This window comes from Anolis carolinensis, chromosome 1 (genome assembly GCF_035594765.1).
Source record: "Anolis carolinensis isolate JA03-04 chromosome 1, rAnoCar3.1.pri, whole genome shotgun sequence".
In the NCBI taxonomy this organism is placed as follows: domain Eukaryota; kingdom Metazoa; phylum Chordata; class Lepidosauria; order Squamata; family Dactyloidae; genus Anolis; species Anolis carolinensis.
Window position 1 is genome coordinate 151,479,333 of NC_085841.1, and position 15,927 is coordinate 151,495,259.

Sequence of the window (15,927 nt, forward strand, 5' to 3'; positions counted from 1 at the left end):
ACAATATCCTCCAAATAACATTTAGGTTCACTGAAGATTTGTGGACAACTGACAAAAGAGGTAGCCCCCAGGAACAGATGGGTATGCAGCTGACAAAAGTAGCAAGGAAGAAGTCTAATGACCTAAATTTGCCTGGATGAGATACTGGAGTCTGAGCCCACAGAATGACTATAATAGAAAAAGGCCCAAACTAGGAATCTGCTATACTTTTGATAAGTCTTGAGTCCTTCACTTCTTACCAGGCAGATAATCTAACAGGAGTTATTCTAGCAGCTTCTCCAAGTCCTCCCTCTATCTGGTCTTTCCTCTTTTAGGTGATCTTGACAGAATCATGGATTCTGAAATCTGTGCTATGATGAAAACAGCTAGTCATCAAGAAAACAAAGAGACCAATTCTTATCTAGGTCAAAAATGGAGACTGTCTTCTCTTTTCTGAAGTGGCAGTCCTTAGAAGGGGCGAACTGAAAATTGATGAGTCCTTTGGAAATGAAATATGCGGTAGATATTACGAGGCTATGAACTGACTGCAGATTACTGTCCACCATGGCATATATACAAAGTGTATATCATTACACAAAATGTATAGAATTACACATGTTAATACAATGGCACACACTGCCATGTGGCAAACTGCTCAAAGAGACAAATATTTTTTAAATAATCTTCAAAGGTGCCTGTGTTTACCTGCTGCTGTCCTTGTTGTGCCTGTGATGCAGCCTGCTGGTTGGCTGTGTTGTTTGCTGCAGCTGCCGCTTGCTGCTGAAATAAGTTGGCTGGATACACTCCCCAAGGAACTCCATAATACTGAGGAGGAACTACAGCTGGCCCTAATAAAAAATAAAAAGCTTAATTTACAAACATCATCTCTAATAGTTGCATCTTCCAAATTCTTCAGAACAATATTGACTCCACTGTGACAAAATAAACTACATGTACACATAAGACATGCTGATACCTAGCATCCTGCCATAAAAATACTACATATAATTATGTATAAGTCAACCTCTAGTACAAATTAAGAGCAAGTTTTGAGGCCAAAATCATGAATTTCGATATGACCTGTGTGCATAAGTCAAGGGCCATTCTGCAAAGAATGAATGTAACAGCATGGCGTCAAGAGGGCAGTCTCCCTTGGCTGCTGCCATGTTGCTACCCAGGCATTCAAAAAGGCAAAAAGTGAGGCCATTCTATAGAGAGTATAGGGGATGGGTGTCTTAGGTTCTTCCAGAACAGGCGTGCTCTCCCTCCTTTTGCCATTCTAACTAGAAAAGGGGATATAGTAGAGTCTCACTTATCTAACATAAACAGGCCAACAGAACATTAGATAAGTGAATATGTTGGATAAGGAGGAATTAAAGAAAAGCCTATTAAACATCAAATTAGATTATGATTTTACAAATTAAGCACCAAAACATCAAGTTTTACAACAAATTTGACAGAAAAAGTAGTTCAATACACAGTAATGCTATGTAGTAATTACTGCATTTACGAATTTAGCACCAAAACATCACAATATATTTAAAAAAATTGACTACAAAAACATTGACAACTAAAAGGCAGACTGCGTTGGATAATCCAGAATGTTGGATAAGTGAGACTCTACTGTACTTCCTTCTTCAGTAAGGCTTAAGGTATGGAACACTGATCCATGGATACACTGACCCAGGTTTTGGGGTCTTTTTAAAACTAGAATTTCAATACTTACACACAATCCTCTACATGCCCCTCCTCACAAAACAATTCTAATTTTTCCTCTCTTCCCCTAAATTTGATGAAATCAAGAGCCCTGGAGAGTAGAGCTAAGGGAACAAATACCCTCCTACAATGGTGAGCCATCATTGTGCAGTGTGATCTGAGTATTGGACCAGGGCACAGGTGTCAAACTCAAGGCGGGAACACCAAATCTCACCCTCCATGTCATGTGGCCCCCCAGATGCTGGACTCAAAGCCTTTGGATAACTGGTGCAATAATAGATGCGAAAGATGTGCAATGACTATTGGAACGGTCCAGACTACGTTTGTGGATCACATTAATTATTATTATAGTATTGTGCTAAATGATGTTAATTATTTTTAATTGTATTTTATAACTTCACTTTAAATGTTTATTTATTATACACTCTTTTTAAAGGCATAGAATTGTTGCCTATGTTGTAAAACTGCCTTGAGTCCCCTTCGGGGTTGAGAAAAGCAGGGCAGAAGTGCCGTAAATAAGTAAGTAAATAAATACAACTTCTGTAGCCTGATACAGAAACATCTGGAAGTTTGTAGTTTGTTCTGTTTAGTCAGGAGAGTGGGGTTTGAAATTAGATACAAGACTTGTTGATAGGATGTCTGACTTTAAAATATCATTTAGCTTTTCCCCAACCTCAGAGCCCCAAGTGTTGTTGGGTTACAATTACCATTATCTCCAGTCCACATAGCGGATAATCAAAAGAGATGGGAGTTGTTGTTCAATGACATTTGGACCCAAACTCGGTAAAAACTAAAGAGCATCAACCACTTTGTAAAAAAGATATATAGTTGGCCCTCGTTATCTATGGATTCTCTGTCCATGGATTCAATGGCCCTTTGAAGGCAACCATAGGGCTAATGTGGCCTCCAATGAAAATGAGTTTGACACCCCTGGGTTAGGGCATTGGAAGACTAGGGTTTGCATCCCAGCTCAGCCATGGAAATCCTCAGCCTCAGACTCCCTCTGAACAATTTCCATCAGAAAAATCCTACAATAAGATTGCCTTAGCATTATCGTAAGTCAGAAATTACTTGAAGGTACACAACAATAAAGAATATAAATCAAGTACAGCTAAAGGTGAAATATAATAGGGAAAAAAGGTTATACTGATTGTAGAAAAGTTGGGGATACTTGTCAGATATAACGTTTTCCTAATAGTTTTCTTCCCAGGTCTACAAAATAATTTAGAAAGCTTAACATAATGCAAACAATCCCTTCCTATAAAGAAACAGCACTTATGAAGAAAAAGTCTCTCAGTTCCCACAAGTCATCTGAGGCATATAATCATTTTACAAAGGACTAATTTTAATTATCTTGTACACTTTGGTGAAGAGTATCCAAGGATACAACATAGGGAGAAACTAACCATAGATATTGCTATTCTTTAATTTTAATTAAACATTTTATTAAAAATAATAAAAACTACAATTGCCCAAAGACTTGTTTCTAATCTAAGAGCTTTTCCATCCAAATGTCTGGGAATTAAAATGGCAGCAAAGGTCAAAAAACCAGGAGGTAGGATGAACTTTCTTTCTTATTGGTAAAATATTGCTTCTCCATCTCCCTCCTCCTTTTATTTCATGAAAATGTGCATTTCCCTATATAGGGAAGGGGACCTGTGAGTTCACTGGAAATTAGCATTTGAAGCTGTTTATATACTAATATAACTCACACATATTCACAACTCTAGAGAATATGTCAGACTTGGTCCACTCTTACTTTCCTAGTGTGAAAACAACTGTGATTTCCTAAGAAACAAATGTGTTTACCTGATCTTAAATTAGTCAATTAAACCAATAAGAGGCGGAAAAAACTGCATACTCATGTGAGATAAAAAAACAGCCCTCGGTTTGCATGTGTAGCTCTTTATACTGAAAGGTGCCAAACACTAGGAATATGTAAAGTTTTCTAAATTAGATGTTGCTAATAGTACAATTTATCTGGGTAACTGTATGTTCTTTTACCTGCCAGTGTAGCTGCAGCAGCTAATCCTGCTGCTGTGTATGGATCAGCACCTGGTGGAGCAGTACTGATAATGTAAGGATTTGGCACAAAAGCAGCTGGAGCCAAGCCTGCCGAAAATACACCTGTTACAGTGACAAAAGATTCAATTTCATCACAAAAAAAACACCACATGAAGTATTGTACCATAAGAAACATTACACTTAGATACTTATGCCATCAACTACTGTTGAGGCTTCAGAACGTAGTAAAACTACAGTGTTTTTAACATCTCATTTAACTATCATGTTTGTGCCCAAACGGCAGCCATGTTAATTTCTGTGTTGCTGTTGATACCTTAAAAGGCTAAATAAGCTCCAACAGAGCATTTTGTAATCTCACTTCATTACCTACTATAACTCACTGCTACAATATCTCATTTACTATACAATTTAGCACACACTTGTAATCATAATCTAAGCAATCTGATATCCAAGGTTTCATAACAGAAAGAATGATCTCCTTCACTCTCTCTCCCCAAAATCAAACACAGCAATCTTGCACTGCACAGGGACTCCCCATTCCATGCAACCATAATCCATGCACAACTCATGTGCGTACAGCATCATAAACAATAAAGTGCTATGGTTCAACAGCTTGACATAATTCAGAGGTTTCTTTTGAATACAGACATAACAGAAGTAAGGGAAATAAGAAACTGAATGATCTATTTCCAGAGCTTGCCTTCTCCGCACATCACCAATGATTATTACTCTAAAACGATTTCTACCAAGTTCACATATATAGTGTCAGATATCTAAATGTCAAAGCATACACACAGGTTTTTTAGTCCAAATTTACAAGCTTTTAACAAAGCATGTACATAGTACGTTACTAGTACTTTCACTTGACATTTGAAGCAAATGTACTTTGAAAAAACCTCACCTATATGTGGTTGCTGAGCTGCTGCCAATGCATACTGTTGTTGTTGAGCTGCTGTTAACTGCTGGACAGCAAGAGGATTAGTCCTCTGAAAGAGCTAAGAAAAAGAAAGAATTTAAACTTCTATTTTGGAGTGAATCTTATTTTATAAATTAAACAAGGAACTATATGTAGACCATCTAAAGACTCTTTCCTTGGAGTTTTTTCTCACACTATGAGTGAATTTTAAATTTAGGCAGTATTTTATCCTGAAATCCTGGGACAGAATTTCACATTATGATCAATATGTGGCTCCTGCTTAAAATAGCTATCTTATGTTGCTTTCTTCCACCCTTTTAATGTGAGACGTAGTAACATTTAGAAATGACCTGAAGTTATCTAGCCGTTTTGGCTTTCACAGAAGTGATGTGGAATTGTAGGAAAATCAACATAATTTCCTGCTTCTTAGCAGGGGGTTGGACTAGATGGCCCATGTGGTCTCTTCCAACTCTACTATTCTATGATTCTATGTTCACTCTAACACAGGTAAAAACAAAATAGAAGAATTATACTGAGCTCCCTTTTCCAGTAGCAGTCTGTTCTTGTCATATTATATTGATTTATGTCACCGAGTGTGAGCATTGTCATAGTACTGCAGAGCCATATAAAACACTAACCTGCTGCTGTGAATTGTAATCAAAGAGTCCAACAGTAGCTCCTGAAGAGTCCATTTGTACCTGATTTCCAGGATAATCAAACTGCAGAGAATCAAGACCCACTTGTTCCATAGCATCCAAATTCTGAGACTCAGAGTTTGAAAATTCTTCCACCAGTGGCTTGTGGGTTGGAGGATTAGGAAGGGAAGCCAGTCCTTCCACAGTGCTTGGATTAGGTCCCAAGCGCTCAGCTACTTCAGTTGGGGAGGCTTGCCGGCTTCCAGGAGTACGACTGCTTAGAAAATAAATTAAAATTAGATGTTAGTGTTTTTTGGTTTTTTTAAAGGCAATTGTTTCAACAATGGGATCTCAAAATACCTGCATGTTTTCTTTAAGATTTTAATATTAGATCAGTTTCAGGTGCTGATAATGTCATGGAGTGGAGCTGAAAAAATGATAGTGGATAAGTCTAATGTCAACCAAAGTTTTATTTTAGGAAGATAAAATAACTTCTATTTAACAGTGAGAGCAATAATAGAAATGAGAAATCTTGAAAATATACAAAGAAAACAGAAAATATTCCTACATGTAAGACTCTCATTATTGTTAACCAAAAAGCTACTCAGATATTACTGAAATGAACATTTTCAACACAGGAAGAGCATGACTGATGCTTTGGATGCTCTTTTGACATGGATGGAGACTAACATGACATTTTCTCACCTTGAAAGTTTAGGTTATCCAGTTTCCATGTGGCTGAAAAGGGCTTAAGATTGTATGTTTCACCTTTGCTCTCCTCTGAGATACTATTCTCCACCTAAGACAAACCTGTAGCTACTTTAGATCCCAAGTTCAGTGGGAGATTTTCTTCACTAAGCTAACTCAAACTATTTTCAGTGGCAAAGTACATTTGCAATTGAGTTTCTTTTCTTTTTTTTGCCTCTTACTGAGTATGTGTGTGAAGAGCAAAACAGAAATAAAAAGACAATGCAGAAACCCCCAGCAGGTTTTCATAAAACATACATCTGTAAGTTTCGTGAACCAAAGTAGAAATTATTAAAAAAGAGGAAGTTGGTGAAAGAAAAATAATCCCTGGATGTTTTTAGAAGAAGCTTCAAAGCCTCTAAAATATTCCAAATAGTGTTGTTTACTCATGCAATACTCACCTGACCTGGTTTTCATTTGACATGTGAATACCTATAGTTCTGCATAAATAATTTGCTAAAACTACTCTATGTGGTGCAAAAAAAACCTTCTCTTACTCTTTCCATGATAATTCTGCCTTTTGCACAAATGTTTCTGTCAAAGAGATAATGACCAGGTATGATATATTTCATTGTGAGCTATACCTGTAAATACTTGGGCAACAGGTACCAAATGCCTACTAAGTCATGCTCAGAAACATCACTATACATCTTTGAGGTCTATCCAAATGAAGGCCTAGAACATATTCAATGATAAGATGCATATATCATAGGAATATTAGCACATTCAGCACACTGCTTCACTATAAAGCCAAAGGGAGACATTGGTCAAATTATTCAGATTGTGAGTGTGACGGTTGTACAGTTCTCTTCACTCTAAGGATAGCTAAACAAAATAAACTAATCCCAAGACATCTGAAGTGAGATTGTATCTGGAAAAGAAAACCATAGCCAGGGTCTTTTATTCGTAAATCCTTGAGCTGTTGCCTTAAAGTTGCATCAAACAATTTTATCATATATGCTGAAAGAAGAATACCTGTAGCTACAGTTCCTTGAGTAGTAATCTGTGAACTTACATGTATGGATCATTCTGTGCCTACACAGAAATCTTTGGAAGCTTGAGAGCTGCATTTTGGCAGTAATCCTGTCCCCTTATTCACATGTAAAACGAAAACCAGTTCCAAATCTGCCATCAGGAAACTTGGAAAAAGGGACAGCATGGAGAGAGAAGGACTATGTGAGCTCACTGATGACCATTCAGAGAACCACAGTTATAGGTATGCAATCTGTCCTTCTTCCTGTCCCTATGACTCACACATATGGGAAAATAGCAAGCTAAACACACTAAGGATGGTGAAACTAATAACACTGCCCTACTAAATGCAGCATCAGCTTGGGATTGAACAATGAGACAGGAATAGAGACAGCTGTAACCATATGGCCACCTGATAAAGAGTTCCAAGAGAAGATTCCCACTGAGATACGCAACAAACTGTGTCAAGTGAGACTTCACCCCTTTGTAGAAGTGGTTTCCCAGAAATGGAGCAGACAGTGTTCACCACCCAGTAAGAGAGATGCTCAGATAAATCACCTCCTCCCTAAAAATGAAATTGGTGATGAACAAACAAAGGAAACTCTCTAGACTGAGAAATCTAGAACAAGAGCACCCACCTAACATCTAAGGTGTGAAGGAAATACTCAGAATCAGAAGACGGGCTGCATGAATGTGGGAAACACAAGTGGTTAGTAAGAGGGGAGGATGGAACCACTTGAGAAAGAAACAAAGTTGGTCCCCATAGAGGGGACCAATGTGAACTTTAAAAAAAAACAAGATAGGTCCACCCTGAGCTTGGCCGACTAAATGACATTAGAAGGAAAGATGTTGTCTTCCAGAAGAGCAGGCAGATATCACAGGACGCAATCACTTCAAAAAGACATGCTATGAGCTTAGCGAAGACCAAAAACAAGCTCCACATAGGCTGTGGACTGCAAATTGGACTGAAGAATGTATATGTAGCCCTTGAAGAACAGCTTTATTTTTGGTTATGCCAATCAAAAAAGAGCATCCTGTGGTTTTGAGTATGCAGAGATGGCCACCAATTAGCCCTTCAATGAAGAGGAAAAGTCTTTAGCTTGCAGAGACATAAAGAAAAAAAAAGGAAAAGTCTGAGCGAGAAAATGTCTTACACAACACCCTCAGTCTGTAAGGATGGGAAGAAGTCCACTTGACCAGATAGGAGAGTTCTGTCAACTGTTTATGAGACACAGACACAAGATGGGTGTCATCCAACAGGTCCGATGAGAGCGAAGTCTCCTCTTGTGGGATGACAAGGCCATTCTGCTGAGAACATCAGCAAAGATGGGAGCTATCCCACCATGAAGAATATGCCCCTGTGCATGCACCAATCACTGTTCTGGAGGATGAGCAAAAAGATGGTGTGACAATGCATGCTTCCTTGCTTGCTGAGGTAAAAAGCTACAATCATGTAGTCAAAGCAGTCTCTGGAATGAACAAAGCAGTCTCTGGAATGCACAAAGCACTTTTCACATCACAAGCACTTTGAGGATGTTGATATGAAACAACTATCATGGGTAGAAATATTATGTACTCTAGAACTGAGTACTGACCTTCTAGACTGGATATAACAGAAACTCCTCCCAACTTATCATCAAGCCCAAGCCATAAAGGAAAGACACCATGAAGTGGGCATCCTGAAGGGTCTGGTGGAAAGGAAAGGATACTAACAGCTAGTATTCTAAATACTATCACTGAAAGGGAATTTGTGTGGCTCTTATCTATGTCTGAGAACTAAGTCACTAGGCCTGAAATTTAGGGGGAAAGCTCAATTACCTAATTCTTTCATGTTTTATACCACGACTGGGTAGCCTGCAGTCTTCTGTATGCCATTCAACTCCCTTCAGCCGAAGTCTACTTGACCAATAGTTAGGGATGATGGTGTGTATAATATGGCATCTAGGGGACTACAAATCACTTTTTGTTTGTTTTAAAGTTTGCTCTAATACAGATGACACTGTCTCATGAAATGTGACACATATTAAGGTATCATGTATTATACAAAATAAGGCAGAATGTGAATAAAATAACTGAAAGGAAACAAAAACCTGATACATAAATCTGTAATTTGTGGCTCAAACAACAAGCTTTTTATCTTTTTAAAAAGCCTTACTTAAAATCTTTGCAGTCAGCATCCATTCCATTTGGCAAACCTCTGCCATTTATTTTAGTAACATCATCATCATCTCCTTGTTTGAGATCCCTATTTTTTTCCTCTTCAAATGGAGAAGCCTTGCCTTTCTGGTCTCCTTTCTCAGGTCCATCTGCTTCTGCTTCTCTAGTACCCTGAGGAAAATTGAAATTTCTTTCTGAATTCAGAAGGAACATTACAAAGTGACCCAATTCTACACTATCATATCTGTCAGTATATTTAGTGGCCAAGTACTTGTTAGTCATTTTTCAGTTCTATGCAAAATGTACAGTCTACCTGGAAAAGTGAACTATTATAATAAATAGGAGACTTAGCCTTGGATAAAATGGAAAACCAGTCAAACTGGAACTCCGCTTACACAATGTTGGGATCTAAGCCATTAGCTTTACATTAATTTAATGTCACACAATATAAAACATGTGAAGTGAAAATAATTTCCACTTAACAATATATATAAATTTATAAATAAAAAACGGTTTTAAACCTTTTCTACTACCAACTGTTTCCTGAATTCAAATGTATCACATAAACTCAATCTTAAACTCATTACCAATAAATTCATCCAATAATTCTTCGCATTATGGATTTACTTGTCTATATAAAGTATAGAAGACCATAATATACAACCTTAATCACACGAACATTAAGCCCAACATAACAGTTGAGTGTTAGAATGCTAAACATCAATGAATTTTAAAGTACCATGCAAATACACTAACACAGGGTTTCTCAAGCTTTTTCAGCTAAGCCACTGAGCCCTTTTTGAAGCAAAAGTATGTTGTGAAGCACCAAGAAATGTTTTAATATTATATTATACATTATATTATATTATATATAGTGTATATATATCACGCATGAGCTGGGCCAGTGGCAGATGGAGTGTTTGTGTGAACAAATTCACACAGTGCAAAAAAAGGGAAAGAAAGAGCAATATAATATTTAAAATGAAGAACAACTTTAACCAATATGGAGGAATAATAATAACAATTACAGAGAAACCCCAGAGGCCATCCAGCCCAACCCCCTTCTGCCATACAGGAAAAAACACAATCAAAGTACCCCAACAGATGGCCATCCAGCCTTTGTTGTAATAATAATATTAGTAGCAGAAATCCCAGAGGTCATCCAGTCAAATGCCCTTCTGCCATGTAGAAAAAAACACAATCAAAGCAGGAAGCAAAGAAAGTGGGGGGAGGGTTTTGGCAGCAAGGAAAAGAGGCTAGGTGGCAAGGGAGTTGGAGAGAGAAGGTCTGTGCCTTGGGCGGACCCTGCTGCTGTTTCTGGTAACTCAAAACTTAAATTTCCCTGCATTTCTTAGGGGAGGGAAGAGGAGGTGGTGGGAAGCAGTATGGTGCTGCAGAGCCCCTCACAATCACTCACTGAGTCCAAAGAGTACAATTTGAGAAGCCCTGCACCAACACCTCATATATGCATCAAGAATTCAGCTTTTTTCCCTTCTCATAATACACTGAAAGCCTAACCAGAGTACAGCCAAAGTGATAATACATGAAAGCTCTGGAGCATGGCTATTGTTAAAAAGCAAATTACCAGCAGCATAAGGCAGAATCTCATGTATACACATGCGTATTATTCCTTGATATTATAATGCACAGCACTACATGAGATATTATGCCTATCCAAATTGTTTGTCCATCTTGTTCCTCAACTACACCAAAGAGTAAATGAAGCACACCAGATAATACAGTTAAGGCTAGGTTATGATAACTTTGATTGATATAGCAAAATTACTTACAAAAGCTCCTTTCCTAAACCGTGAATCCAATTTATCTGCTGGAGAAGAACTTAGTACATATTCTACCATGCTCACACCGAGGCCACCACTCTCTGATCGAGGCGATAAGACAGCATTTACTTCACTGTTTCCATGAAAAACAGGTTTTCTCTGAACCATAATAGGCTGAGACATAGAGTGGTCTGTTAAAAAAATGAAACAAAAACATTAAGGTTGCAGCAGTAGATATAATGCAGACTTCTTTATCACCGAACGTAAATAATGTTATATTTTCCCCATTAATGTCATTCAGGAAATGGATTTATTTTAGAATCACACACTCATCAAATGAACATGACTTACGTGGTGTTCCCCAGGCAGTTTCTCTCCATTCATCACCAAGAAATATGCCTTTTTGTCCATCCTTTGCTGGATCATCTGGTTCCCAAAATTTTTTGGCAGGTAGCAGCTATTGAAAAAGGAAATGCTATGTTAAGTACTGATATATTCACTTGTTACTAAATCAGGGCTTACAAATTTATCTAATTACATGGATTTAAGAACATCTGATTTGAAGAGACACTAGTATTTAAACTGCAATATTGCTACTTAGCTCTTTACCTATACATGTGTCTCTGTGCCTTCCAGTCACTTGTTAACTTGCTGACTTATGGGGTTTCCTTAGGCTTGGAACTCAGAGGTTGTTTTGCTAGTTCTTTCCTTTGAAGTACACTCTACAACACCCAGTATTCATTGGCAGTCTCTCATTTAAGTACTAATGAAGACTGACCCAGCTTAGCTTTCAGCATAAGGTTTGATCTAGTACTTTTAGGGTAATTGTGACTATACAGATTGTTAATAGCCTAAGTGAATTTGGTAAAAACCAGGGCCATAATTACTACATTTTCCCTTTCAAAATACTATATGCATTCCTGTCAATAACCATGTCGGAGCATGAAATGCAGGGAATGTAGTGTTAAAAAACACAGTAAACTTTAGTTATATTCAGAAACTTGTGAATTTTTCCCTTATGCCCCCAATCTAAAGGTTGAATGGATTAATACATCCCAAAAACTATTTGAAAATGTTCACCTTCTGTATCAAAGGCTGGCAAAATGACCCTCCTCAGTTCTTTTCCTATAAATGGAAGTTTTAAACAGGAAGAAAGCATTTCACCATTCTCTTAATCCTTTTCTATTCTTCATAAAACAGAAATGGATTGAACACCAGTGAATCACTCCTCCCAAGCATTATAGCACTGGGATCCCTAGACTCCAGTATCACAGAATGAAGCACAAAAATATAGGAAAGGAAGTGTAAAAAGCATTTTGGCTCTGTTTGCTGGGCGGACTCTTTGTCTATCCCCTTTGAGAAGTTGAAATGATTTTTAAAACTAAACTGAGATTGATGAAGTAGAAAGTACTCTGGAGGAATGTCAGCAATTAAAACAAAGCAACAATGTCACTTTCACCTATGTTCTTCAATGTAAGTTCTAGCAGGAGCATCACTAGCTACTAGGTATGCTAAAAAAAAACCCAGAAAGTGCCGTAAGTTGGATCAGTTTTGTATGATTCGTATGACACAATATCTGACGTGCACACACGGTACAAGCCAAAAAATTGAAACTTATCACATACTTTTTCGTTTTAGTTTTGCAAATCTCAGAAAGCTCCCAAAGTCAGTTTCATATTCAGTACAAAGAAGCAATGCTCAAAAAGCAAAGCCAAAAAGGCTGCCTTAGTGCCTGCCTTGTCTTTCCTCGCCATTAGGAGAGAGAAACAGAGGGAGCAGTGTTTTCAGGGAACAGCACAGAACTCTGAGAAATGTAGTGTGGGAAGGGCAGATCCCTATGCCAGAGAATTCAAAAGACCCTGCTCTAAACTACATTTCCCAAAATGCATCAGCATCAGAAAGTACCAATCAGGGTAACAGAGAGAAGTTCCTCCCTAACAGAAACCAGCAAAAGTTCCAATGAATGGCTGAATCTACAAAGAGGAGAACTGACAGATACTTCTAGTAAGTAAATCTCTGGGCTGGGCTAGGAAGAAATCCCTAAATGGACAGCCCCCATACTATAGGGGAAGCATATTAATTAGTTTAGAGGCTCGATGTCCATCAGTCAACAGAGTTTTGATGGTGCCCTTCTGCCTGAAAGAAGGGGGTTGTATTAGATTGCTCTTGCCCCACCCCCACCCCAAACTCTAGGATTTTATGAAAATGTAGAATTGGTTAATATTGATTTCTACTGGTTAATATGAGAGACATTTAATGAGATAGCTGTTGTGGCTTTTAAAAATGTTTTTGTCAAAAACATTTTTTAAAATCTCTATAATCAGTTGATGTATGATCATTTCTGAAATTCAGGGAGAATGATCCCCTATTATCTCCTGTCATTGTATAGAAAATTCAAGGAGATAGCTCTTGTAGTTTTTTTAAAAAAATGTTGTTTATAAAAACTTTGAAAATTCTCCCAAAATCCATGGATAGGTGAAACGTTCTGAAATTTGGTGGGTTAACAATGGTAAATTTGTTCTCCCACTGTAGGAAGTTTCACCCCAATAGCTTTTAAAATGGGGGAGAAAGGAGCCCCTGAAGTTTCCCCAATTATAGTAACTTATGAACAACTACTGTAATGAAATAGCAACAAAATTTCATTATTCTCATTATAGTAACGTATTTTTCAGTAAGTATACTTTAGAATCGATGTGCCAGCACCTATTTGATAAAATTTCTTCTAATATTTACCTCTCCCATTCCCCGAGATTCTAGTGCAAGAGCTTGAAACTCATGATTCATTTCATCCACAGAACGGACCTAGAAAAAAGCAAAAATAAAATGAGTAGTTGCAGAAACTAATGAAAGGACTCTACATACGGTGAAGAAATTTTTCATGTGCTTTGTTTCAAGGTGATTCCCACTTGCACAGCAATTGTTTCATACAAAGTGCACAACGTAGAGCAGTAGAAGTGGAAGACTGGTTCCGACAACCACCTTCTCTCATTCAACAATGGTCTTTGTAATTTTTTCTTCTGTAATAATAAATAAAACATTTCAAGTGTATGTATGTATACTCCCCAGTATATTACTTAGAAAAATCTGGTAGCAGATAAGATTACATCTAGTATCTTAGACAACTATAATTCTGGATCTTGGTTTCTTTTTCTCAGTTCTTTTTATCGAATGAGTGCTTAATGTTTAGACACTGTGGAGGACTACAGGAGGCAAAATCATTTTCTTTGTTTTACCAATTTTGAAAGTTTGTTCTGCTTTTATAATTTTTGTGTCTACTTTGGCAAAAGCAAAGAGATTCTTCATAGCTCAAATGTTCCTTACAATTCAAGGCTCTGGTAAGTCCCATTGGTAACAAAAAGTAACATTTAAAATGGCAAATTCAATTTGTTACTATTTTTGGAATACATGGCAAACATGGTATCTTTAAGACATGCAACGTTTTTATGAACTGAGTCATTCAATTCTCTCATAGTGAATGAAAAGAACTATGAAAAAATGCTGGGACAAATCATCATCACCAAAGCACAGGTGTGCTTGACTAAATCCAATTTCACACAAGTCTAACAAAACATAACTGGATAGAAGGAAAATCTTGTAACATTAAGCAAGAATCATAATTTTAATATGCCTAAAAATAACATATTTACTATGAAAGAAGAAATACGTAGAACTTAATAACAAGACAAGAGCCAATGCTTAAAAACATACCATTCCAGCCACAAGCCAATCTTGCCTTGAATAGTAACTTCAGAGCAATACTCCTGATAATATTCATTATATTCAAACATTAAGCATCATCCATGCCCAGGCATTTAAAAAAAAATAGTAAAAATTCAAAACAAAAAATCTGAGTGAAACTTGTGAGAGAAAAATTTCCATGTAAAATTAAGAACAAAAAGCAAGAAAAAAAATGGTTACAGTCCCTTCGGGGAGATGGGGCAGGATACAAGAAGTTGTTGTTGTTGTTCTCATTGTTGTAGTTATTATTATTACTACTACTACTACTACAGCAAATTACTGGATTTACCTATCAGAACATAATGATCCACAAACTCAACAAATGATTCAAACAAAAACTCCTTCCATGGGAATTTAAAAGAGCAGAAGTAGGTCAGAGGCAGAAGTAATATTTGCTGTTTGGACAGACCCTATAGGCCAAAGAAACGAATTCATAGACATAATCAATTTACAGTGGTTGCCACAAAATGTAGCGATGGTTCAATCAATATTCAGGAATGATGGGCCATTAAATTATTTTTTACATGATGGCTAGTCTCAGAACAGTAACATAGAATGGACACCAGAAAAGCAACTGCCAGAAAAGTGAACTGTGGTATCCACAACTGCCACTCGCTGCTGCCTTCACCATTCAGCCCCTCCTCCATTGATGGAGGCCATCAGAAAAAAAACAGTTCTGTGAAAAAGGAAAGCAGGACCATCTGCTGCAGGAGTGGTGATGTCGCTTGTTCTGCCCCCAGACCTTTCAATTTCAAAAAAAGTGAAAAGACACCAGCAGTAAGCCAAAACCTCAGCCTGCAAGAACAATATAACCTTCCAAAATTCTCTATGTGTATGTACCTGCAAGTCACCTGTCAAGCTATGGTGACCCTAGGGTTTTCTTAGGCACGGAATCCTCAGAAGTGGACTCACCAGTTCCTTCCTCTGAAATACAGCACACAACACCTAGTATTTCTTGACATCCAAATCTTAATCAGGGCTGATTCTGATTGCTTCCCAGATCTGATAGGATCTGGCACCTTAAGAGTATTTGGGATAATTCTACAAAACTATTCTGGCTTTAGAAAACAATGCTTTAGTAGCAGAGAGTGCCAGGATATGGGAGTGGTCTTTACCTCCCTGCAACCTCGCTTAGGCCTAAATCTCACAAAATAGTCATGACTTAAATCTCCTCATTCCTGCACATGGAAATGTTGGGACTCTGCTGGAGAGTAAATGTTTGTGTCTTTGGCCCATTCACCCAGTCAAAACCACAAGTTTT

At 37.6% G+C, this 15,927-nt stretch overlaps 1 protein-coding gene across 12 annotated transcripts in view; it reads right to left on the reverse strand.

Moving 5' to 3' along the window:
• pum2 (pumilio RNA binding family member 2) overlaps positions 1-15,927 on the reverse strand; it is a 92,028-nt gene that overhangs the window by 43,866 nt on the left and 32,235 nt on the right. For 6 of the 12 annotated variants that reach the window (XM_016996879.2, XM_016996876.2, XM_016996874.2 and 3 more), the window contains exons 1-8: positions 13,662-13,730; positions 11,280-11,385; positions 10,938-11,119; positions 9,146-9,318; positions 5,275-5,545; positions 4,622-4,715; positions 3,700-3,822; positions 685-827 (exon numbers count right to left, since the gene is read on the reverse strand). In XM_016996879.2, the coding sequence (XP_016852368.1) occupies positions 685-827; positions 3,700-3,822; positions 4,622-4,715; positions 5,275-5,545; positions 9,146-9,318; positions 10,938-11,119; positions 11,280-11,385; positions 13,662-13,712 (1,143 nt within the window). In that variant the 5' untranslated portion in view covers positions 13,713-13,730. Of the gene's footprint in view, positions 1-684; positions 828-3,699; positions 3,823-4,621; positions 4,716-5,274; positions 5,549-9,145; positions 9,319-10,937; positions 11,120-11,279; positions 11,386-13,661; positions 13,731-15,927 lie in introns of those variants that run through there. The other 6 variants (XM_062984129.1, XM_062984120.1, XM_062984136.1 and 3 more) reach the window with 3 other exon arrangements.